Source organism: Cynocephalus volans, chromosome 4, assembly GCF_027409185.1.
Source record: "Cynocephalus volans isolate mCynVol1 chromosome 4, mCynVol1.pri, whole genome shotgun sequence".
NCBI classification, from domain to species: domain Eukaryota; kingdom Metazoa; phylum Chordata; class Mammalia; order Dermoptera; family Cynocephalidae; genus Cynocephalus; species Cynocephalus volans.
In genome coordinates, this window is record NC_084463.1 from 65,769,241 (window position 1) to 65,795,597 (window position 26,357).

General features: G+C 33.8%; 1 protein-coding gene across 1 annotated transcript; it reads right to left on the reverse strand.

Annotated features, from left to right (window-relative positions):
- Positions 1-25,723, reverse strand: LOC134376183 (putative N-acetylated-alpha-linked acidic dipeptidase). The gene is made up of 9 exons (XM_063094824.1): positions 25,622-25,723; positions 24,093-24,156; positions 20,482-20,549; positions 11,681-11,772; positions 10,762-10,852; positions 3,732-3,996; positions 3,355-3,436; positions 1,538-1,621; positions 1-190 (listed from the first exon to the last, which is right to left on the reverse strand). The coding sequence occupies exons 1-9, from the start codon at positions 25,721-25,723 to the stop codon at positions 1-3; spliced, it is 1,038 nt and encodes a 345-aa protein (XP_062950894.1).
- Positions 25,724-26,357: the final 634 nt, after the last annotated feature.

Genomic DNA, 26,357 nt, shown 5'->3' on the forward strand with positions numbered 1-26,357 from the left:
TTAGGCTACTTCTCTCAAAGTACCTGCTGCAGCCTGTACTGTAAAGGATGCGACAGAAATCTGTCTCTTCACTTCGCCCCAAGCTTTGGAAGGGTCCACTTTGCTTTCAATATCAAACAGAGCATCATAAATTCCTGGGAAGGATTCCCCTGCATACTTGTTGTGGCTGCTTGGAGCATAGATGATATGCCTGTTGACAAAAGAGTTTGCAGTCTATTAGTTGTCCAAATGACACACAAGAGACAAAGAGGACTCTATAATTCCTGCATTGCATATTTCTAGTTTTATGACTTGAATAAGCCACTTGTCACTTCAATCATCTCCAAAGACTAATCTACGAAATTTGTGTTAATTAATTTTAACATTAAATAGATAATTTAAAGTGGCTCAGAGCTACAACAACAATAGCAACAGCTGCTGATTACCTATTATGGACCATGCCTCATATTCATGAATTTACCTATGATTTTTCTAATCCTTATAAATAAACTCTATAAAGTTGATATTAGTATTTCAGAAGAGGAAACTGTGGTCTGAGCAATTAAGTGATTAAACGATTTGTCTCAAAGCACACTGCAAATAAGTGCTGATTTGCTGCTATACCATAGTAGCCTCTGAATTATACCCACAACTGTGATCATTAAAGTCCTGTTTGTTTTCATCCCACTTACTACTGTATTTTTTTCTTCTCTTTAAAAAAGTCACAATAGGATGCTAGAATGCTTAGCTCGAAGCATGAAGAATAATTACAAACAATTTTGTGATGTTCCACATGACCTAGTCAGAAAACTGTTTTATTGAAGAGTCTAAGGCAGTTCATGTAATAGCCCTAGAAGAGAAGAACTAACTCCAAAGTAAAGAGGTGAAGAAGTAAACAAGCACATTCATGCTGCCATTGGCAAACCAGCTACCCTGTTTGGACGATGTCCTTGCTCCCAAACCCTTCGAGAATCCCTAGACTGAAACATGACACCATTTCCAGCTGTCTAATTATCAATTCATTCTGCAATACTTGTTAAGAATAGCCTGGGAACAGTTGATGTTTATCAGAAATAATACAATTATCACAATTTAGGGGGAAAGAAAACCTAGATGCCAACATTAGGGGAGTGAGTAAATAAATATATATTTATTATATATTATATATTTATATATAGATTTATTAAGTGTTACGTGAATACATAAACACAAGTATATTTAACATAGGAAAGATTAAAATTATATACACCAAAATATAAACAAGATTTTATATTTGGCTGATGGGAATGAGAAGATTTTTATTTTATTCCTGTGACTTTCTGGATCTTTTAAATTCCCTAAAATGAACATATTTGTCTTTTATAAGAAGAAATGGAAAAAAGATACTAAAAAAGAAAGATATTCAAGAATCTACATGAAGAAACAATATAGTTTTTACTTATTGCATATATTTTGAAATTTTCTATTTGCTTGCGAGAAATCAACTATGATATTTTTCTATAGTGCAAAAAATAAGAAAATGTGACGTTATAGCAAAGAGACATACTATTTTTCTTACATATAGAAAGGCCTGCCCTGGTAACCCATAAATGCTCGTTCCAGAAACATCAGTTGATCATTCATAATTCTCAATAACATTGGGCTAAAGAAGGAAATAAATATAGTTATAACTTCACGAAATGTATGTACTACTCAGCAAACTAAAAATTTAAAGCAAAACAAAAATATTTTAAATTACCATAAAATGCTAATTAAATAACATACATAATTACCATATTTTTAAAAATCCTATAAAATACTATTCTGCTATTTTGCTTCATATTTTATAGGTATCTTATTATATTGCCTTATAATCATCAATTTTAGGGTTACAATGTGTTGAAATTGGTGAATATTTAATCTAGTAAGTTCTTTCCTCCTAGGCATTAAGGTGTTTTGAATTATTTGCTGTTACAATTTTATAATTCATATTTTTCTCTGAGCAGTCTTTTTCCCTCCAAACCTGAGACTCTTTCTTTAAGCAAATTCAAGAAATGGAAATACTAGGTCACAGTATCAGAACTCTATGATGGCTCTTGAAACCGTTGCAATGTGTATTTATGCCTTCCAGAAAAATGCGAGAAAAATGCAAGAGCCCCTGCTTCAGTATACCGCCTGGAGCAATGAACACAACCAACTTTTAAATTGTTTTTAATTTAATGAGAAAGTAATAATAGTATTTTCATTTCTATTTCATTTTTTGAATTATTAGTGAACTAGAATATTTTGCTATATGTGTCTTCTTTTTGAATTATTTTTCTTGTCCATTAGCGCTATTTCCAACTTTGTTCTTTTGGAATTTCTTACAAAATAAGTTTCCAACTCTTTTCTCTTTGCTTTTTAGTATTAATTTTCATATTCTGAACCATTTTAATCTTTGCAAATCTAATGGCATCATTTTCCATTGATTTTAACTTGGCATCTTTCCTTCAAGAAATTTCCATTTTTAATAAATAATTCTTCTACACTTGTTTACGTTTGCATAAAATGTGAAGTGAGAGTCTGAATTTACTTCTTTTATTAATTTCTAACAGAGATTATATAATATTATTTATGAATAATTCTTTCCCCATTGATTTCTACTATATCCTTCATTACAAATACTTTCTTAAATATCACTGACCCTATGTCTAAAGCATCTATTCTTATTTTTCCATGTATTCTTGTATCAGTACCCAAGGATTTGATATTTCTATCATGATATTATGTTTAATACACAGTAGATGTTCATCCTCATAATTCTACTTTTAAAAAATTTTTCCTTAGTGTTCTTACATTTTTTCTTCCATCTTTATATTTAGCTCAAAATATATTTTATGTTTGTGATTTTATATAGAATTAATCCTAAATGATTAACATTTCCAAAAATAATGGCTTCACAGTATTTACCATTCTATATAAATAGAATTTAGCCAGCTGAAAGTGGAAATGAGGAATTCTATGTGGAGATAATGACTTCAAGAGAAGGTAGTGGGAAATTATGCTCTGAAAATAAGGCAATTTGCTGAAGTATGATGTATTGATGGTGAAGGAACAAGAGACAAAACTGGAGAAAGCTGGGGTCACACAGTGGAGAATCATCGATACTCAGGTGGGCATGTTGTAACAAATCCGTTGGCACGGAGGAGGCATTGCATTTCTGAGTGGCACGGTTCTCATTCAGAATGTCGGAAGCAGGTCTTTGAGAGATATGGCAGACCTGTACAGGATTTGTTAGAGGGGAGACACAGAAAACAGCAAAAAATTTCCACAAATATTTCAGCAACAAAGAATGTCAATTAGTATTTCCTTTCAAGCATATCTATTATGTACACAACTTACAAATGTAGAACATACTTGGTTTTCTCGAAGTCTTGTAGTCTCTCACTGAACTGAGAAGCAATTTCTGTAAAATTCTTTACTGCAGAAAAAAGTGAATCTGAAACAGAAATTGTGGTCATGAAAAGCTTAAGAATATTTCTAATGGAGTTGTTCTACAGTTCAAGAACAGGGAACAATACAGAAAGCCATGTTCTTTTGTGTTTTACAAGGTATCTTCACTTTGTGTGTCATAAGATGTGGGAACTTACGAAATGAAAATATTTATAGGTAAATATTTGATTATATGGAATAGCAATAAATAATAAATGAGCTAAAAACTAGGTAGGTCATTACACTTCAGAGATCAACAGAAACATATAGATAATGAAGTTGAAAGAGAAAGAGTAACATACCAAATGATACACCATATGTTTTCATTTCTTGTGGATGTTTCATTGAAATATTGTAGATTTTGTCAGCATACTTTCTTAAAACTACAGCATAATCTCGACAGTCAAAAGGGAGCACTACAGAATTGGCTAGTTCAAACACCATCCCTCCTCGAACCTGGGCCACAGTAAGGTGATATTTAAATGTTGGTTCATAGAACTTTTCCACCAATTCATATGTTTCATAGACACTGTGATACAGTGGATAGCTGCTGAATTTGTTTGTTTCCTACAAAAAAATAACAAAATACATCTCTTGTAAGATAGCTTATAAGAAAATGCCTAGCGCCATGTTTACTATTAATATCAGTAAGAATGTTTGGTCAATGGTGATTAAAGGAAAGTACTTAAGCACCTACTTAGTAAGCTACTTACTAAAAGACTAATATTATAGTATTTAAACACACTTTAGGTTTGTGCCAATTAAACTATATGTGTAAATAATGTAAATAATATTATAAAAACTCTTTTTTAAAGATACCTAAGAGGCTTGCCTTTAAAAATATAGATGTGGAAATGTTTTTAAAACTCTGAATAAACGACAGGACATTATTGTAGTTGAGTAAAAATAATTTAAGAAAACAGACAGAGAACTTTTAGAGGCAAGTAAATAAGCATTATACAATATTATACAGGGGAGTACAATAAATCGTTTAACCACTGAAATTCTGTGGATAAACGATTCTCTGACAGGCAGTGTGCTGAAGAGTGGAGTTTGAGAGGTGAAGGGTTCAGCAGTAGATCTGAAATCTCACTAAGGACAGAGAGGGGATACTAAGACAGGTGTAAGGAAAGCCAAGAACAAACAAAAAGACAAGGAGAGGACTTTTCAAACTGTGAATTGCTGATTTATATCTTTGACCATTTTTAAGATGCTCATTTTTTTGTTATCAATATAAAAGAACACTTTATATAGCAGTGTGTTGAAGAGACTGGAACTCTGAAATTATCTTTACAGTGTTTGAATCCAATCTTCAAGACTTATTACCAAAAACTTTAGATGTTCACTTTACCTTTCTTAGCAGTAGTATTCTCATGAGTAAAATATAGATAATATCAATATCTACCCTCACCACCACCACTATATTAGCCTTACACTCAACCTCCATGGCAGGAGATTAAAGATTTACAGTCTGAGAAGAATAACTTTTTTCCAAAAAAGACCTATAGATACATAATGTTGGCTGTAAATCCCCAGCGGTCTTTGTCCTGTTTGGAATTGAGTTCAATATCTTTCTGCTGTTATAGTATCCCTATTGCAATAGTCTTGAATAAAGTCCTTCTTGCCATTATAATAAGTGTCAGAAGAATTTTTTTCTTTAACAACATAGAACTGAAAAGTGAAGTTGCAGCGTAAGCATGTTATTTATAAACATAGAGGTAGGTATCAAAGAAACCAATTTTTAAAAAGTGAAAAGAGTTCATTTGATTAACAGAAATTAGTGGTGGAGTGACCATGCAAGTGAGATAATGAACCACTTTTTTTAATCATAAGCTCTTATGGTAATGACATTTTATAAACTATGTACATATGATACCTGATGAAAGTTAAACTATAAAAGTTATCATTAACAACAACAAAAGAAATCATGAATTTTATGTGTTGACGGTGTATTATAAATGCTACTTGTTGTTTAATGATTTGCTGTTTGTTTAATGATGGCAGACACAATAATATACAAAAATTCAAATATGTTTAGGTCTGTATACTGATTAATTTTGAATGATAATGAGGATACAGGAGTCATAGACAATTCCTCCATTTCCAACTGAAATGAACAAGTGAATACATTGCCATCAAAAGAAAAAATATATATATTTAAGGGAGTCCACAGAAGTTCAAGTTGGCAGACGTGAGTATTGGTACCAACTGACATGTGAATATAGGGCTCAGGATATGATATGTGGGAACTATACCATGCAGTAGGAGCACCATCAACCTCTGAGACTTCCTTCTGCTCACAAATTCCCCTATTCCTCTAATGCTTGAGTCACTTCATTGGAGTCAGAATTGTTTGTTTAATATATATTTATAAATATTTCTGAAAATTTTCCAAGCATGGAGAAATATGACAGCAACCAGATACAGGAAGCTCAGAGGTTGTCAGCCAAATTCACTGCAAGGAGGAACACTCCAAGACACATCATAATCAAATTTTCAAAAACCAAAGACCAAGAAAGCACACTGAAAACAGCCAGAGAAAAGAAACACATGACATTCAACATAGCACCAATACTTCTGTCAGTGGATTTCTCTGTGGAGACCCTACAGGCCAGAAAAGAGTGGGATGATATATTCAAAGAGATGAAGGAAAAAGACTGTCAGTCAAGAATTTTGTATTCAGCAAAACTAACCTTCAAATATGAAACAGAAATAAAGTATTTGCCAGAAAAACAAAACCTAAGGGAATTCATCAACACTAGACCTGCCTTACAAGAAATGCTAAAGAGAGTTCCTCAATCTGAAAGAATAAGATATAAAGGAGCAGGAAGAAAACATTTAAGGTACACAGCTTATTAGTAATGTAAATTCACAGACAACCTCCAAATACTCCAGTGTTGTAAGGGTGGTGAATAAACTGCTTACATCTTTAGTATGAAGACTAAAAGACAAACCTAACAAGAAAATAACATATACACAACTATATAGGACACAGGCAATATTAAAAGATGTAACTTGAAATAACACAATGTCAAAAAGTGAAGGGGAATGACGCCAAAGCCTAGAGTTGGCTTTGTTTTTTTTTTCTTAGATATCAAAATTAAGTTGTTATTAGCCTAAAATAATCTGTTATACCTATAACAAGTTTGTTTGTGAGCTTCATGGTAACCATAATACAAAAACTTAGACATACTGAAAATAAATAGTGAGTAATCAAAATACAGTACTAGAGAAAACCACTCAATTAAAGAGGAAGACAGTAAGATCAGAAAAAAAAAAATCAACAAATCAACCAGAAAAAAAAGTAACAAAATGGCAGAATATATATCAATAATAATTCTACATGTAAATGGATTAAATGCACCAATTAAACGACACAGACTGGCTCAATGGATTAAAAAACAAGAACATCAACTACAAGAAAATCACTTCACCTATAAAGACATGTACCATCTAAAAGTGAAGGGATGGAAAAAGATGTTTCATAAAAATGGAAACCAAAAAAGGAGCAGGAGTAGCTATACTTATTTAAGATAAAATAGACTTCAATCCAAGGAATTAATATATATATGTATTTATATAAGGAATGTTACTATACATTGATAAAGGGATCAATTCAGCAAGAGGCTATAGCAATTCTAAATATATATTCACCCAACTCTAGAGAACCCAGTTGTATAAAGCGATTACTATTGGAACTAATGCGAGAAATAGGCTCCAACACAGTAACAGTTGGTTGTTTTAACACCCTACTTTCAGCAAAGGACAGATCATCCACACAGAAAGTTAACCAGGAAACATCAGAATTAATCTCTAATCTAGGCAGATAGGACCTAACAGACATATAGAACCTTTCATCCAATGACTGCAGAATACACATTATTCTCAGAAGCATATGGAACATTTTCATATGTTAGGTCACAAAACAAGCCTCAACAAATTTCAAAAAACTGAGATCATATCAACTGCTTTGTCAGACCACAATGCAATAAAACTAGAAATAAACATCAAAAGGGATATTAAAAACCATGCAAACACACAGAAACTAAACAACATGCTCTTAAACAATAAACGAGTCAAAGAAGAAATAAAAAAGGAAATTAAAAAATTCCTGGAGACAAATGAAAAGAAAACATAACATACCAGAATCTAAGGGATACAACAAAAGCAATTCTAGGAGTGAAGTTTATAGCAATAAATGCCTACATCAAAGAAGAAAGACTTCAAATAAACAACCTAACATTATATCACGAGGAACTATAAAAATAAGAATGAACCAAACCTAAAATAAATAAAAGGACAGAAATAACAAAGATCAGAGCAGAAATTAGAGATTAAAAAAATACAAAAGATTAATGAAATAAAGAGTTGGTTTTTTGAAATGATAACGAAACTGATAAACCTTTAGCTAGACTAAAGAAGAAAAAAAGAGAGAAGACTCAAATAAGTAAAATCAGAAATGGAAAATATCACAGGAATACAAAGGATCATAAGGTATTATTATGAACAACTATATGCAAACAAACTGGAAAATCTAGAAGTAATGGATAAATTCCTGGATACAAACAACTTACCAAGGTTGAATCAGGAAGAAGGAGAAAACCTAAAAACACCAATAACCAGTAATTACATTGAATCAATAATGAAGTCTTCCAACAAAGAAAACCCTAGGACCAGACATCTTTACTGCTGAATTCTACCAAATATTTAAAGAACTAATTCCAATTCTTCTCAAACTCTTCCAAAAAATTGAAAAGAAGGGAATACCTCCAAATTCATTCTACAAGGCCAACATTAACCTCATATGGAAACCAGAAAACATACAATGAAAAAGTTGTGAGCAATACCCCTAATGAACACAGCTGAGAAGATCCTCAACAAAATACTAGCAAACAGAATCCAACAACACATTAAAAAAATCTATCACCATAATCAAGTGGGACAGACCCCAGGTATTTAAAGATGATTCAACACATGCAAATCAATAAATGCGATACAGCACATCCACAGAATGAAGGGGAAAAAAAAGATCATTTCAATAGATGCATAAATGTATTTAATAAAATCCAGTATCTCTTCCTAACAAAAACACTCAACAAACTAGGTATAGAAGAATATATCTCAACACGATAAAGACCATATATGAAAAACCCACAGCTATTATTATACAAAATGGACAAAAATTGGAGGCTTTTCCTCTAAGATCTGGAACAAGACAAGGATGCTCACTTCTCTCACTGTTACACAACATAGTACTCGAAGTTCTAGCCAGCACAGTAAGGAGATAGAAAGCAACAAAGGGCATCTAAATTGAAAAGTAGGAAGATAAACTATCTCTATTTGCAGATGCCAAGATCATATACATAGAAAACCCAGAAAACTTCACCAAAAATTTATTAGAATTAATAAATGAATTTAATATAATGGCAGGATACAAAGTCAACACACAAATATCAATAGGTTTCTTATATCCAAATAATGAAATCGCCAAAGAAGAAATCAAAAAGTAATCCTATTCTCAATAGCTAGCAATTAAAGTAAATACCTTGGAGTAAATTGAACCAAGGAGGTGAAAGATCTATAAAACACTGGCACAAAATATTGAAGAGGATACAAATAAATGGAAAGATATCCCACGTTCATGGGTTGGAAGAATTAACATTGTCTAAATGTCCATATCACCCCAAGGTATCTACACATTCAATACAATTCCCATCAAAATACCAATCACAGAAATGGAAAAAACAATCTTAAAATTTGTATGGAACTACAAAAGACCCCATACTGCTAAGGCAATCTTGAATAAAAACAACAAAGTTGGAGACATAACATTTCCTGACATTAAAATATTTTATAAAACTATAGTAACCAAAACAGAATGATTCTGGAAGAAAAAGAGACCAATATGCCAATCGAACAGAATAGAGCCAGAAATAAACCTGCACACTTACAGCCAACTGATTTTGAACAAAGGTGCCAAGACTATAGAGTGGGGAAAAGACAGCTTTTTCAATAAGTGGTGCTGGGAAGACTGGATATCCACATGCAGAAGATTGAAACTTGATTCCTATTTTTCCCATGCACAAAAATCAACTCAAAATAGGTTAATGACCTAAATTTAAGACCCAAAACTGTGAAACTAACTAGAAGAAAACATAGCAGAAACACTATGCAAAATGGTAGTGGTCAGCACTTTTATAAGTGAGACTACAAAGGCACAGGCAATTAAAGCAGAAATACACAAATGGGACTACATAAAACTGAAAAGCTTCTGCACAGCAAGGGACACTATCAACAAAGTGAAGAGAAAACTTACTGAATGGAAGAAAGTGGTTGCAAACTACACATCAGACAAGAGGCTAATATCCAGAATATATAAGGAACTCAACTCAACAGAAAATAATAATAATAATAATAACAACAACCCAATTAAAAGTGGGCAACAGACATTTATCAAAAGAAGATATACAAGTGGCCAACAGACACATGAAAACATGCACAAAATTACTAATCATCAGGGAAACGCAAATTAAAATTGTAATGAGATATCATCTCACCTGAGTTAGAATACCTATTATCAAAAAGGCAGACAATAAAAAATGTTGGCGAGGATGTGGGGAAAAGGGAACTCTCCTCTTTTGTCAGTGGGAATATAAACGGGTATTGCCATTGTGGAAAACAGCATGGAAGTTCCTCAGAGAAATAAAAATTTATCTACCTTATGACCCAAATTTATCTACCTTATGACCCATCTATCCCACTACTAGGTATACATCCCAAGAAAATGAAATCAATATATCAAAAAGACATCTGCATCCCCATATGCATTGCAATGCTATTCACAATAACCAAGACATGGAATCAACCTAAATGCCCATCAATGGACGAATGGATAAAAACCTGTCATATATATTCATAATGGGATACTATTCAGCTATAAAAATAAAAGTGATATCCTATCATTTGAAGAAACATGGATGGAATAGAAAATTATCATGTTAAGTAATGTAATTCAGGCACAGAAAGACAAATACCGCACAATCTCTCTCGCATGTGGAATCTAATAAAAAAAATGTGATTCTCAGACTCATAGAAAGAAGTAAGAGAGTAGAATAATGGTTACCAGAGGCTGGGAGGGGAGGTGAGATTCGGTGGGAAAGAGATTTGGTGGACTAGCAGGTAGAAAACTATGCTATCTACCCTAACTGAATCATTGTGCAGTATATGCATGTATTGAAACAACACTGTATCCCACAAAATGTACAAGTAAATGTTAAAATAAAAAACATATATATTCATAAATAATCTTGAAGAAATTATTGATAGACTCACCCAATTTTTTGTATAACGTGCTCTACCTGAAGGAATTCCAAGTCTTTGGAAGAACACCTCAAAATCATTGCCAGATCCTAATTTGCTAATCCTATTAGGGGTAAAATAAGAGAATTATTTCAGAGTAATTTCTTCATCAAGTAAAGATTAAAAATCAATAAAACTAAACTTTATTCTTACTATGACAAATATAATTTTTAAGTGTACAACCTTAGACATGCAGCAAATAACGGGAGAAATATTAATTCTGATCACAAAATACCTAAGTCTGTAACGTAATTTTGTGTAGAAGTGATATTTTATGTCATTTTTTTTTAGAGATTCCTTAAGTTGGAAAATATTTTCCTTTAGATTACTTAATTCTTCTTATCATCTAAAGTTATTATACATGATAAAGTAAAAAGAATCAACAATTTTCCAGATAATTTAGAAATGTTATGCCCTTAATACTTAAAATTATTCATAATGTTGACATCTACAATCTCATACAACTGAGATATTTATTCCTCTTCTCTTGCTTGTGTAGATACACAGTGCTGAAGTGATGTTTATACTTTTATTAGAGTAACCACATTTCTTAACTGTATGATGTTCAGAAAAAAATAATTACAGAGTGATGAGGGGACTGAAATATGAACAGAATTACTTTCCACCATTACCTCCATTATAATCTTTTTAAAAATCTCCTGTGTGTATATGTTACCTCTTGTTAAGAGCATCAGTTTTTGAAGACCTACAGTTAACTTCAAAACACACAGTAACATTTTATTTGTAAACCTAAGAATTGTTTTACCTTTATGAGATTTTAGAGCATTATGAATGTTAATTTTTTAAATTATTGATTGAAATAAAATACTCTTTTATTTTCAAAACAATCACAGACTAAATTCTGTATAGAAAGTTTTGTTTGTTTGTTTACCTGGGCACACCACTGAACTCAGGTGAGGAACTTTTCTCACTCCAGCTCTCATAAAGAGATTTGCCTTCAAAGCCTTCATCAGGGCTTTGCAGCTACACAAATTAAAACAAACAAACAAATAAAAGACAACACTTTTAAATCAGATGTATTAAGACCTAGATAGATATCCATTAGACTGGGAGTGAATGGCTAAACTATAGATTAGCAAAACAAGGAATGTGATCCATATATTAGCAGTCATCAAGAATTGCAGTGAGTTTCTGAAAATATGGGAAAATGCTCATGTTATCCTGTATAGATCCTGTATAGGTGCAAATACATTATAAAAATAAATGCATGAATACATAGTAAAGAAGGCTACACCAACTTATTACCAAGCCATTGTTTTTAAGTGAATGATCATATTGTATGATCTTTTGTCTATTTTTTTATTTTCTACTCTCAAAACCATATATTCCTTCTCCTCTTATAAAAAATAAAATGGAAAGAGGCAAACTGGATAAGGGAAAAAGCAGTCCTTTTAATATTATTTCTTGCAACTAAGGGTGCCAAAGTCTTAAATAATATATAATAAAGTACAATGTTGGTAATAATGTATTTAATTAATTATTAATGGTAATTCTGTTAAGCACTGGGCTTCAAATAAATTTTCTGGTGTTACAAATGAGAAAATAAAGGGAGTAAAATATGACCTATTATTGAATACTATACACAGAGAATTAAGTGTTGTGCCAAAAATATTCAGCAAACTAAACTGTAGTTAATACCCCATAGTTATTTACAGGAAACCAAACAATACATGGCATAAAATGTTTTTATTTTATATTTTAAAAAGCACTATGTACTATTTTTCCATGAACTCAATTCAGAAAGTTTATAGAGGAGTACCTATACTGCTTAATACTTTTTGTAGATACCAGAGACAGAGATAAATAAGACATATAGCATACTCTCTAATAGAGATGATTAGTATGTAAGTAAAAATGTAGAATTCAGACAGGAGAGGCACCCAGGGAGGCAGGAGAACAGGCCAGCCACCTACCTAGCCCCACCCCACCTACACAGTTGGCAGGACCCCATGCACCATGCCACAACCGTGAGTCTTCACACAGCTTCTGTGGAGGTGGTGCACAATAGCCATGAACACAGGTAATATTGTTGCAAGGATAGCTCACTGCCTTAGTAACATCCACAACTACTGTGCAGGTGGCCCACCACATATTCAACTTCATTGTCACAAGGAGAGTCAACGGAGGAGTCTGGAAAAAGAGGAAGAAGTCTTTCTCCTAAAGTCTACTTCAGAGTAACAGAAGAAGCAACTGATCTACCAGATGAGCAAACATCAACATAGAGATACTAGAAATATGAAAAAATCAGAAATATGACACCCCAAAGGAATTCAGTAACTCTCAAGGTCAAAGAAAGAATCCTAAAAGCAGCAGGAGAAAAGCATCAAGTCACTTATAAGGGAGCACCCATCAGTCGAACAGCAGACTTCTCAACTGAAACCCTACAGCAAGAAGAAAATGGGATGACATATTCAAAATACTGAAAGAAAAAAACTGCCAGCCAAGAATATTATATCTGGCAAGGCTATCCTTCAAAAATGAGAAAGAAATAGAGTATGTCCCAGGCAAGCAAAAACTGCAAGAGTTCATCACCACATGACCAGTCATGGGAGAAATACTCAAGGGAGTCCTGCAATGGAATCCAAAAAACAATAATCATTACCATGAATAAACAAATAAGAACAAAATCCACTAGGTAAAACACAAATAAAAATGAGAAAGAGAAAAGAAACTAAATATTACCACCTCAAAAAAAAAAGAAAAGAAAAAAAACCACAAACATTGAAATCAATAATACAAGGAGAAGTGAGGAACAAATGTTACTCTCAAAACATATAAACATAAAGCCATAAAGTGCCAGGAATACAACAATACCTCTCAATAAAAACCCTAAATGTAAATGGAATAAACTCCCCACTCCAAAGACACAGACTGATGGATTAGATAAAAAAGCAAGACCCAACTATATGCTGTCTTCAGGAGACTCATCTCACTGGTAAAGGTGCACACAGACTAATAGTGAAGAGATGGAAAAACATATACCATGCAAATGGAAACCAAAAATGAGCAGTAATCGCTATTCTTATATCAGATGGAAAGACAATCTATGCTCTTGGCTTAGGAGAACTGACGTTGTGAAAATGTACATACTACCCGGAGCAATATACAGAAACAATGCAACCCCCATCAAAATGCCAATGAAATTCTTCACAGAAATAGAAAAAAAAAAAATTAACATTCACATGGAACAACAAAAGACCCTGAATAGCCAAAGCAATGCTGAGCAAAAAAATATTAAGCCGGAGGCATCACACTATCTGACTTCAAATGATACTAAAAGCTATAGTAACCAAAAAAGCATGGTACTGGCATAAAATAGACACTCAGACCAGTAAAACAGAATAGAGAACCCAGAAATCAATCCACAGGCTTATAGCCAATTGATATTTGAGAAAAGCAACAAGAACATACACTGGGGAAAAGACTGCCTCTTCTGTAAGTGGTGCTGAGAAAACTGGATATCAATATGCAGAAGAATGAAACTAAACATGCACCCCTCACCATATACTAAAAACAACTAAAAATGGATAAAAGACTTACTTAAGTGTAAGATCTGAAACTACAAAACTACTAAGGGAAAATGCAGGGGAAACACTTCAGGAACTAAGACTGGACACAGATTTTATAAAGAAGAGTACAAAAGCCCAGCAACAAAAGAAAAGACAAATAAATAGGTTTATATCAAACTAAGAAGCTTCTGCACAGCAAAGGAGACAATCGACAGAGTGAAACAACAACCTACAGAATGGGAGAAAATATTTGAAAACTATACATCTAACAAGGGATTAATATCCAGAATATACAAGGAACTGGAGAAATTACACAGTAAAATAAGTAAATAAATAACCCAATTAAAAAATGGGCAAAGGTGTTGAATAAACATTTTTTGAAGGAAGACATACACATGGACAAAAGGTACTTGAAAAAATGCTAAACATCACTAATCATCAGGGAAATGCAGATTAAAACCACCTTGAGATATCACCTTATCCCAATTAGACTGGCTATAATCAAAAAGACTGAAAATAACAAGTGCTGATGAGGATGTAGAGAGCAGCGAACACTCCTACACTGTCAGTGGGACTGTAAATTAGTACAACTACTTTGGAAAACAGTACAGAGGTTTCTCGGCTACAGGTAGATCTACCATATGATTCAGCAATCTCACTTCTAGGTATGTACCCAGCGGAGTGGAAATCATCAGTTTGAAGGGATACCTGCACTCCCATGTTCATCACAGCTTTATTTGCAACAGCCAAGATATGGAACCAACCTAAATGTCCATTGACCGAAGACTGGATGAGGAAAATGTGGTACATATGCACAACGTAATATTACTCAGCCATGAAAAGAATGAAACTCTGCCATTCGCAGCAACATGGACGAGCTTGGAGAAAATTGTGTGTGTCAAGTGAAATAAGCCAGGCACAGCAGAAAAAATACCACATATCTTCACTCATAAGAGGGAGCTAAGAGAAAGAAGGAAGGAAGAAGGTGACTTGGACTTGTAGAGGAAGAGAGCAGACCTAGGCTTGCAGAGTGGGGTGGAGGGGTGGAGGGAGGTTGGGGATTAACTGGGTTAGGGACATGGAGAATAACTGCAATTCATGGAAATGGGCATGCTCATAGTATTGACCTGGCCATCACATCTTGTGCACAAGTGGTGATGGTCAGCTTTGTACCCCATGAATATGCATAATCAATTTTTAAAAAGGTAGAATTCAATTAGGTGCTATAATAGATATACATGCAAAGTTCTATCAGGACAAAAATTAAATTTGCATAAGCATGAAGAGAGATGCATAAGCATGAGAGATGTTATGTCAACATCTTAACTTGTAAAATATGAATGAATGAAGCAATAAAACAATTTGTCATGTTTATAAATTTACATGAAACTTTGATACAAGGGACAGCAAAACTTCATTTATTCTAAAAAAGGCAAATTTGAAATAGTGTGAAAGTATACTACTAAATTTTCAGTCTATGAGCAAAATTCGAAATGTTACAAATCACTATCCTAAAAGAAACACAGCAAAATAAAACAAAATATAAAATTACAAGCATCACATAATTTCAAACCTGACCTACAGTGCAATATTTTTGCAAGTCACAGGGTGCCACCAACCCAGCTAGTAAATAAAAATAACTGCGAAGTTTCTTTAGCATTCATCTTAAATTGCATAAATGGTGGGAATTCTCTGGAATACCATGTTTCAGAGATTTTAATTTTTATACATTGCATGGTAATTGATAACATTGAAGGCAAATGATGAAGCTCTTAAATAACTAGATAGATATTTTCAAATTAATTTTTATTTTCCTCTAAAAGAAGTTAAGATATATAATTAAATCCCATGCTTTTCATACCAAGGCTTAATGGCATTTAGGTTTTATTTACAATCCCTATTTGAAGAAAAAAAATGTGTTTTTCTTGGTAACTACATTTTAGTTGGTAATTTTATCACGTTGTGAAAGTTGTCAGAATCAAAATGATTCACTGTGTCAAACCCCGACAAATAAGAGTTGGGGAAGGTCATGATGGGAGGGTTCTCACGCATAAATGCTTGATGACGGGAACTATTGCAAAAGACTCTGCAAAAACCGTAACCTTGAACAGAGTCCATCACAACCTTACACACACAAAAATTCTTCTGGAAGGACATATGCCCAGCCGCTGCCTGTCCAACCTCGGAATGTTGCCACCCTTGTTATTGATCCTTGTAGCCTAGGATAATTATCCCAAAACAATCATGTAATGCTCTGCATTTTTCTTTTGTCTTCCTTTACCTCTCTGAATACCCACATAGTTTACTACAGCATGTGTATTCTCACTGCAATGCCCTATTCCTGAATAAGCATCATTTTCTTTTAGAAAGCCTCTCTCTGTAATTCAGTTTGACATAAATGGTGTTCAGAAGCAGGACCGAGTAAGCTCACCTTGGACAAATTGGCAGCCCCTGGATCTGAGTGCTGTGTAAACCAAGCCCTGATGCTCTACATTTCTGGGGTCACCCTTTCTGCCCTGGTGAATCTTCTCTCAGATTCTCGGACTTCCTCCCTTTGGTCAGTTCTTTGACATTACTTAGGATTTGGTACAAAGTCACCTTATTGAGACCAGGAAAGCTTTTGTTTTTTTTATTTATTTTTATTTTTTTGGCAAGCCTCTTCTGGTAGAAAGACAAGTGTCCTGGTTTGAGAAATCTGGTTTCTACACAATTTACATTCTGTCTGTGAGGCCTGTCCTTTTTTGGTGAATTTGTTTTCAGTTCTGCACAACTGATTTATTATTTTGTTTGGTCTGTGTGCCTGGCTTTTTTTTTTTGGTATTTTGGGTCCTTTTTGGTTTGGTTATGCATGTCTGTAAATGATGTGGCTCATTTCTCTTGCTTGTTTCTGAAAATACTGTAAGAGCAAAAATAAACATTCTAAATGATGAACACCGATTAGCTGATTGAAAGCCACTAGGGTGGTCACCACCATTAAAAACACTGGTCCAAAATCCTGACATTCTCTGACAGGATTTATAACATTTTCTTTCCTCTTCAGAGATTAGTAAGAAATGGAATGAGATCCTCAAAATTCTAAAGCAAACCAAACCCTCTAAGGACTTCAAATGGCTGTTCATTCAGAATCAATGGTCCATTCTTGTGCAGATTTCTAATCAATGAACAAATTACACCAAGGATAATTTATGTCAATTAAAGGGACCACTCAAGCTCTTCAAATTTATTTTTCGTAAATCTTCCCCAGCTATGGATGTTAATTCTACTCAAGTAGCTTTTTATTCCATGTTTATGAATGGCCTTTCTTGATTGGTTTTACAGCTTGTTAAAAGAGCTCACACAGAACGGTTAACTATGCCAACTCCTGATTTAATCAACTTAGCAAATCTACTTGCCTGCACCTTTGAGGACACCACTCAGGAAAAAGAAAACCACTAAGATTTTTTTTTAAAATTATTGGTTATGAATATTCATGAGATACACAAAGCTGATTGTCACCCCTCATGTCCATGATGTGGGGGCCAGATTCATTCTGGCTGTATACCCATTACCACAAATTGCATTTGAACCCCATGTCCCCTACCCAATTATCCCCAACGTCTCTCTCCCTCCCCATTTCCCTCCCACTCCACTTTGTAGCCCATAGAATGTTCTCTCCCTCTGCAAGTCCAACGCACTGCTGTCCTCTTGCTTTCCTTCCTTCTTTCTCTCTTAGCTCCCACATATGAGTGAGTACATATGGTATTTATCCCTCTGTGTTTTGCTTATTTCATTCAACATAAGTTTCTCCAGGCTCATCCATGTTGTTGCAAATGGGAGTATTTCATTCTTTTTTTATAGCAGAGTAGCATTCCATGATATATATATTTCCTTATGCAATCTTCCATTGATGGACATTTAGGTTGGTTCCATGCCTTCATTTACAACAGATCGAAATGCCCAGACAAAGCATTAAGTGGAGACCCTCTGGTCTCTGCCGTGATTGTAAAAAACTAGGTCACTGGAAAAGAGATTTCCACAATAGAAAAAGGGCCCTGAAATTTTTTTCTCAACTTCCTCCATCCCCACCAGAAAATCAGTCTCAATGAACTGAACACTTCCTAAGAGTCATCCCTTTTGGAAATGTAAATTTAGGCTTTTCTAGCTAACAATTGCTTAATGTGATAGAACAATTAATTAAAGGATTGATATTCTAAAAGTAAAAGAACTAGATAAATGTTTATAAAAGTTAGGTTGTGAGATCAAACAGGTACAAATCTTGAGCTCAGAGAAAAAATATAAGTAATTTCTTTCCCGCATAAAAATTGTTTTGTCTGCCACTCGAGGAACAGAAACAAAGCAAAAAAGAAAAAACAAAATCACCTGTAAATGGTTTTGTTTTCTTTTGGTTTTTGGTTTTTTAAAATACTTCCCTGCCCACACCCACATTGACTATTTCAACAAACCAGACTGGTAAACAAAAGAAAAATGTGTTGTTAAAGATTCAAGGCTGCTTGAATGTTTTGGTTTTCTTATACAATTCAGCTGCTATTAGCTAAAATGTAAACATTAGAAGTTTAACACTAAATTCATTTGAAAACGAAAAAAGTGTTTTACCTATTGGGGCAAATAAAGTTTATCCATGTAAACAGGTACCATGTTGTCTGAAGTATAATTTAAATCCAAGTGTCTTTATAAACCAGTGAGTTTGTATTACTATGTTCTACTGTTTTATGACTAAAATTAAAAAATTAAAACGAGGAAATCTGCTTCTATCCATGTGTTTGTGTATTTGTCTCTATGATTTTATGCTGTGTAATATTTTTTATCAAAATATATGAAAGAGCTATGATTATTTATTTTTTTAAAGTATGTAAACCAAATATTTTATCAAAAATGTAGTAACTAACCCAAATGTTTTTAGTTCATGTGACTTAAGTAAATCTTTGATAAATAAGCTGGTTTTTAAATTTGTGGATAAAATTTTTTAAATGTCTTCAGAATGGTCAACATACATTTTTGCCTGGGTCAGACGATTTTAAATTTGTCTCTGTTAGATGTTTAAAGGTGTCAGGGTTTGACACAAAGATTATAAAACTCTTAATCCAGCCTAAAAACAGAATGATCTTGTTTAATATTGTTGGTTTATTGACCACAGCTATATCTTCTGAGTTACAGGCAAAATACCCATTTTTTTTTAACTTTAAGATTATTGTGTAGGTGAACACCTGATATTCACAGGCTATAATGATGTCTATCAGCAAAATAACTTGAAATGATGACTAGCTTTGTCTAACATCTCAGTTTATATGAGCAATCTAGTTATAATTGATAAAATAAATAAATTAGGTGAATGTGAATAAGTTAATTTACAAATGAACTTTTCATGTAATTTGAAATTTCAAAGTTATGTCATGTTAAATTAAATGATTGATATTCATTAAATGTCTGTGTCATTTCCAAATAAGTAAAATACTAATATGTGGCAGACAGTTCAAGATATCTTGATTTCTTGGTTTTCACTAGATATTAAGGTTACTAAGAGTTAAAAATTCTAATTAATGTCTAATTTTCTATACAAAATGTATTGAAAAATTAAGGTGTGTTTTTGATAAGGAAAATTATAAGAATGGCTTAAAATATGTCTTTATTAAGGAAAAGAATAATTTTATCTTAATTCAGAGGTTATTAAAGTGACCTACATGGTCACACCTAGCCTCTGTCCCACATTGATTTGTCCCTGGAAATCAGCACCTAGTTTTCTTATGTATACTCTTCTCAGTCAGAACTCCTCCTGTGTCTTTATTTAATTGGTACCACTATAGTAAGGAGTATAAACCAGGGTTAAAATTAAGGAAAGCCATAGGACCAAGTCATGGATCAGCTACTGTACAAGTTGCATGACTTTGGTGGTTGATATTCTTTCAGCTTGGTTTCCTCATTTTCAATATGACGATGGCAGACATAATGCTATTCAAATGCTCAGATACTGCCTTACTGTGACATGGAGAGGAATGAAGAAATGTGTGTAAACAGTTTGTTACATTTGATGCTCTACAGAGTGGATATTTATTATATGAAAAAATTAGATATAAAACAATGCCAATGTGTAACATAATAATGGCACCTCAAGAAAACGTCATTTGTAGAATTTAGATTTTCTTAAATTATATGTAATCGTTTTTACCTCTTTTGTTAGGTTATATACCAAGCTGTACATCAGTGGTGTACAGTCAACTCTCAGAGTGTAGTTTCCTGAAAAATAAGGAAATAGAAGATTGCTTTTTATTTCATTTATTTCTGAAATTCTTTTATTCAAAGACCGTTGTTAACTCCCTAGCCAGAATGATTCTCTTAAAACCTAAATTCAATTAAAACTCTCCAACAGTTCCGCATCTCACTCTATAAAATCCTCATCTTCACCATGGCCCACTGTGCCACATATGAAATGACCCCAGGTCACCTCTCCAAATCTTCATCTCTTTACTCTGCCCAAGAATTCTGTCTCAGGGTCTTTGCACACACTGTTCCCTCAGCCTGGATCAGTGTTCTGCATTATATCTGTGTGCCTTATTCCTCCTCTCGTCTAATGTCACATTTTCTAAGAGGTTTCCCCTGACCACCCTACCAAACAGCACACTCTTCCCCACTCTCTGTCTTAACCACTCCATTTCTCTCTTAACGTTGGCTTATTTTTCTCCATATTACTCATTTAACTAACATATCAAGTACATGTCTTTTTATTATCTGTCTTCCTACTAGAAAATAAGTTTCATGGGACTAGGCGCTCTATTTAACTTGCTGCCATAGCCCAGTGCTTTAAAACAGTTGTAGCATTTAGCATTCACCTAATACATATTTATTGTGAAAATGAATTTGTGAGCCAGGAGCCTTCTACCTGGTTCTGAATAGAGAGCAGACATGGCATTCCCATTCCTCAGGAGTTCAAGGGCTGGCAGGTGTGAAAGTCAAGAGAATCAGCCAGGAGAGGTGCTCTTGGGAGGCCTTGGGAGCACAGGGACGGGAGGCCAACTCAGGAGGACAGTGTGGGGGAGAGGAAGTTAAGACAACTTCACCAAGGGGGTGACTCTTGTACTGAGTTTTCTAGAACCAGAAGGAGACAGCTGAGCCAAAAGGAAATGGTAGTTTCAGCTATGGGCATAGCCTGTACAAATGCCCAGAAATATAATAGCACACGATACACTCAAAGGATGGCAAGTAGCTTTTATCCCAAACCTTAGGATCCATGTTTGGGAACAGAAAATGTTGAGGCTTTAGAAATAAATAGTGACACACTAGAAGGATTGCTTATGGAACTTGAAAAGTTGATTTTAAAATTCTAAAATTCATCTGGAGGAATAAATGTGCACAAATAGCCAATGCAAGTTTTAAAAGAGAAAAAGTGCTTAAAAGAATATCAATTAGGGAAGGGGGTAGATTGGGAGCAATTCTACAATTTAAATGCACATATTGCAGGACTAAACAATTATGTTTGTAGCGCTCTACCATCCCCTCTCCTTATATAGAAAAAAGCATGCAAATAAAAGGATATTTACTGCAACAAACTGAAGCGATCTGACCATCAACTAGAGAATTGGTACAAAAATTGTCCTATTGAATATATTGTGGCACGTTTCTTTGTTTTCCAGTGAAATAGATCCATATTTATTGATATGAAAAGTTTTCCATAATATGTCACTGAATGAAAAAAGAGCAGATGCAGAACCATATAGCTGTAATATGATACCAAAAACGTGTAGAAAGGAGTGAGAGGCAATAGAGTGTAGTGGTTAGAAGGAAAAAGCTGAAACAGACCAGCTTGATTTGAGTCTAAGCTCAACATTACAGTAGCTGTGTGACCTTGGGAAAATTAATTTACTTTTCTGAATCTCAGTTTCCTCTTCAATACAAAAGAGATAATAAAGCATACTTACCTTACAGGATTATTGTGAGTATTAAATAAATTTTTACATGTAAAGCATTTAAGACAGCACCTACTACACTTTTGGCATTCTGTGTAAGCTAAATTCTGTACTGTATAATAATGTCAACATGATGGAATCAATCCAAACAGAAGACATAGCACACTTGGAAAAGGGATTAAGTTTAAGAGTGGTTTGTGTTGGGAGTGCTATGGTTTGACTGTGTTTCTCAGAATTCATGCGTTAGAAATTTGGTCCCTGATGTGGCAGTATTGGAAACTGGAGCCTTTGAAAGGTGATTAGGTCAAGAAGCATTACTGCCACTTGCATGCTGGACTGGATTAATTCTCACAAGAGTGAGTGGGTTCTCCCTGTCACACGAGTGGATTAGTTCTCACTGGAATGATTAGTTCCCTAGAAAGCAGGGTGTTATAAAGCAAGGACACCCTCCTGTTTTCCCCCTTTCTCATGCGCCCACTTTCCCTTAGCCAGTAGCCTGAGAGGAGGAGGAAAAGACAACTGAAATGCACTGTGTAAACTAACTTTTAGGACAATGTAGTTCAGATGTGTGGACAAAGAAGACAATGTAAATGTCAAAATGACTCCATCAAGGTACCACGTCCCAATTGTTGACATGGAAAATGTACTAATACACTAAAGAAAATATTCTGAAAGTCCACCCTACACTCACATATTCCTTCATTTTTTTGCATCCATGCCACAAATATTTACTTAATGAAATACTCCATGCCACAAATATTTACTTAATGAAAAACTAGAAATCAAGGAGTGGACAAGCAAGACACTGTCTGTTCCCTGCTGAAGAATACTATCTATTGTGGGAGGCAGTTTATAAAACAAATAATTTCTTGAAAATGATAGCGATGAGTGCTATGAAAATACGGCTTCTCTGAAAAAGTGACATTTCAGAGGAGACTGTAAGGATAAGAATCAAACAGGCAGAGAGGTACTGAAGAGCAGTCTGAGAATAGAGAACAGCAGTTGCAATGGCTGGTACACTGCATTTGGTCACAGAATAGAAAGATTAGTGGAGCTGGAATACAGTGACAATGGACTCTTTAATTTTAGTGAAATCAACTTGAGATGTCCTTTAGTTCACCTTTTTGCTTATTAAAACTGTATCCATTCTTCTATCTCAAATTCCTATTCCAATGCTTAAGCCTTTCTTGAAGTTGCTATTATTATTTCCTCTGAACTCCCAGAACAGTTTGATTACATCCCTCTTATAGCACCTCTGTATATTATAATTCAAGACTGATTTATTCTACCATCTATACTGAGCCATAAACTCCTGAGTATAAGATCATTCCCTGCTAAGCTCTGACTCCTCTGAATCCCTGGAAAAGTACATTGTGCAGAGAGGAGCTCAGTAAATTTTGTTAGAATTAATAAAAAAATTAAAAATGAAAATACTAGATAATAAATGAAATCTCAGAAATCAGTGTTTTTTTCAAAATTGGTATGCATGATATTATGATGAAACTGAGGGTTAAATTTAAATGCTATTTTTCTACCCCATTCTAAATCATAAAATTATTTAGATCCATGACTTACTTATTCAACAGATAGTTAATACATTCCTGCCATATAAAAGGTAATCTGCCAGATGGAGCAAATCAAAAAATGCTGTTGTACTGAATTAGCACTCCATAGGGCAAAGCACATAAAAATTTTAAAGAATCTTTCAACTAGGGCTGCCACACGGCTGTGAGTCAGGGGTAGCAACCTGACAAACCAGCAGAAGATTCCCTAACCATACATTAATAGAATGCCTCCTGTGTTAGTGCATAATTTATGAACTAAACTGCTTATCATAGCATGATCACATCTTTTTTATGAGACAAATTATATTCACCTTCTATCGATGAATCAGCATTAATATAGGCCACACCACGCTCTTGAAGGAGTCTGGAATTCTCCTATAATAAAAAGATAGAAAATTAGAAACATAAAGTTGTAACCCACCCTCTCACCCCCCACACCTCCCTGCACATCCAAATTTACTGTATGGAGATTTCTGATTTAGGCTGGTCCATGTTAAGCAAAAATTTGACATGTAAGATTCTCAAAAGAGAGTTACTTTGAAAGAATTTCAATAAAGATTATTGTTAAGAAACAACAGGAAAAACTTTTTTAAGGCTAGCATTTAAGGTGAAACTGTTCCTACACTTATGATAAATGGAAAAGGAGTTAATTTCTTATCCATATTGTTGTTTATCCTTCAAAAAATTTTCTTAGCAAACATGAATGACTTAAGAGACTTTTCAGTGAAAATCTTCCCATTAACATCTTACTATTTAAGCAAATATTCTTGCCTGATTCACAGGGAATGAGCTACTTCAAATTTACAGGTTGAAAAATGTATGAAGTTGATGTCTCAGTGCCTGGAACATGATGTCAAGTTATCCTATGGGATGCTACCACCTACTGGTAATGTTTGATAATTGCACATTTTTAGAAAACTGACAAAAAGTGTAATAGTTTTTTTGAGATATCAATGTGGATTCTGAGTCTCCAAAACATGCAATTCCTAGGCATTTTGAGTGTATGATAGAAAATACAAAAAATATATTTTATCAAGTCTAAGTGATAAAAATAATTTGAAAGATACAAATCAAAGCCTCAAAATATCTAGACTCCTTCTAACATCAGCATAAATCTTTTTTGTAAAAGCTTCAAATAGGTCTACAGGAGCACTATTTTTTTTTCCCCAAACAAAATTGAAGTTTACAGGGTTTCACATAATACGTGGAGTATAGCAGGAGCCAAATAAATATTTGCAGCATGACTGGAAGTAAATGGAATAAATATGAACCTTGCATGTATTTACAGCTAAAGCTTCTATTTCACAAAGCCAAAAATACATGCAGGTAAAATCACTTTTCAAGGAAACTAGTAAATATTATGTGATGGGACTTTCTGCCACACTTTTCACATTATTTAATATGGAGCAGGTCATTATGATATAAGGAAGATACATTTGAAAAGTATACCTTATTGAACAAGTTCAAGGGGCCTTTAAATGAGGTTAGCTTTAGAAGCTATTTAGGAAAGAATAATAGAATCATGATAGAAATCAAACATATTTTGAGTATGTTGTCTAGTATAGCTACTTATTTACTACCACGCTTCTGGGAAATAAAGATAAATTAATTTTAACAATTGACATTAAGTGCCTCTAAAAAGCTCAAAGAAAACTTAGTTTTTCGGTGACAAAGGGATTTTTATTGCTGATTTTTGAATGAGGTTATATTGCTTCAGATTTTTTGGCAAAAACTTTGAATATTTTCTCACTTGATTCACTTGTCATTTTTACATGCTTAACAATTAAGCCCTAACTTTTATTATTATGAAAATTTATATTATAGCAAATTATCAACTAACCTCTGCCCACTCAGTAGAACCAAGAAGACCAAATTCTTCTGCATCCCAGCTTGCAAATAAAATAGTTCTTCTAGGCCTCCATCCTAAAATATGTGCATACATGTAAATGCTGAAAAAATTAATCATATACCCCAGACATTACTAAGCCCAAATTAGAAAAAACAAAAAACAAACAAACCAAAATGTCCCAGTGTGACCCCTTTCACCCTGGCATAATTTAGGTCAACAAGGAATTTCTAAACAGTCCTGCTCAGATATTGTGGGTAGGGATAGGACAGCTCAATATCTTTGAGCACCAAAAACCAACCCCATAAAAGAATTTTTTACAATCCTTTTTCCTCCCATAGAAAAGTGACTGTATGACCCCCATCCTAATTTCTACTTCTTTTCTCAGTAGGAAAGATTAATTTTCTATAGGTAAGAAAGAATCCCTCTAATGATTATCCACCGAAGTGGATGTTTTGGTATTCAATCAGTCACCTCTTCACTCCTATATGTCACACTACAGAGAGAGTGACAGCAGCTCAGTGGTTAGTATCTAATAACATTTTCTTGGACAATAGAAGCTAAAATTGTTTTCTTAAATTCCCGGCTTTGGGTCTATAAATCAACTTGGGTTTTTTCTTATAAAACTATGAATATTTCTGTTCAAATATTTATAGAAACATATGCTTTCATTTCTCTTAACACTTTGGAGTTGAATGACTAGGTCATACAGTAGATAAATGCTTACTTT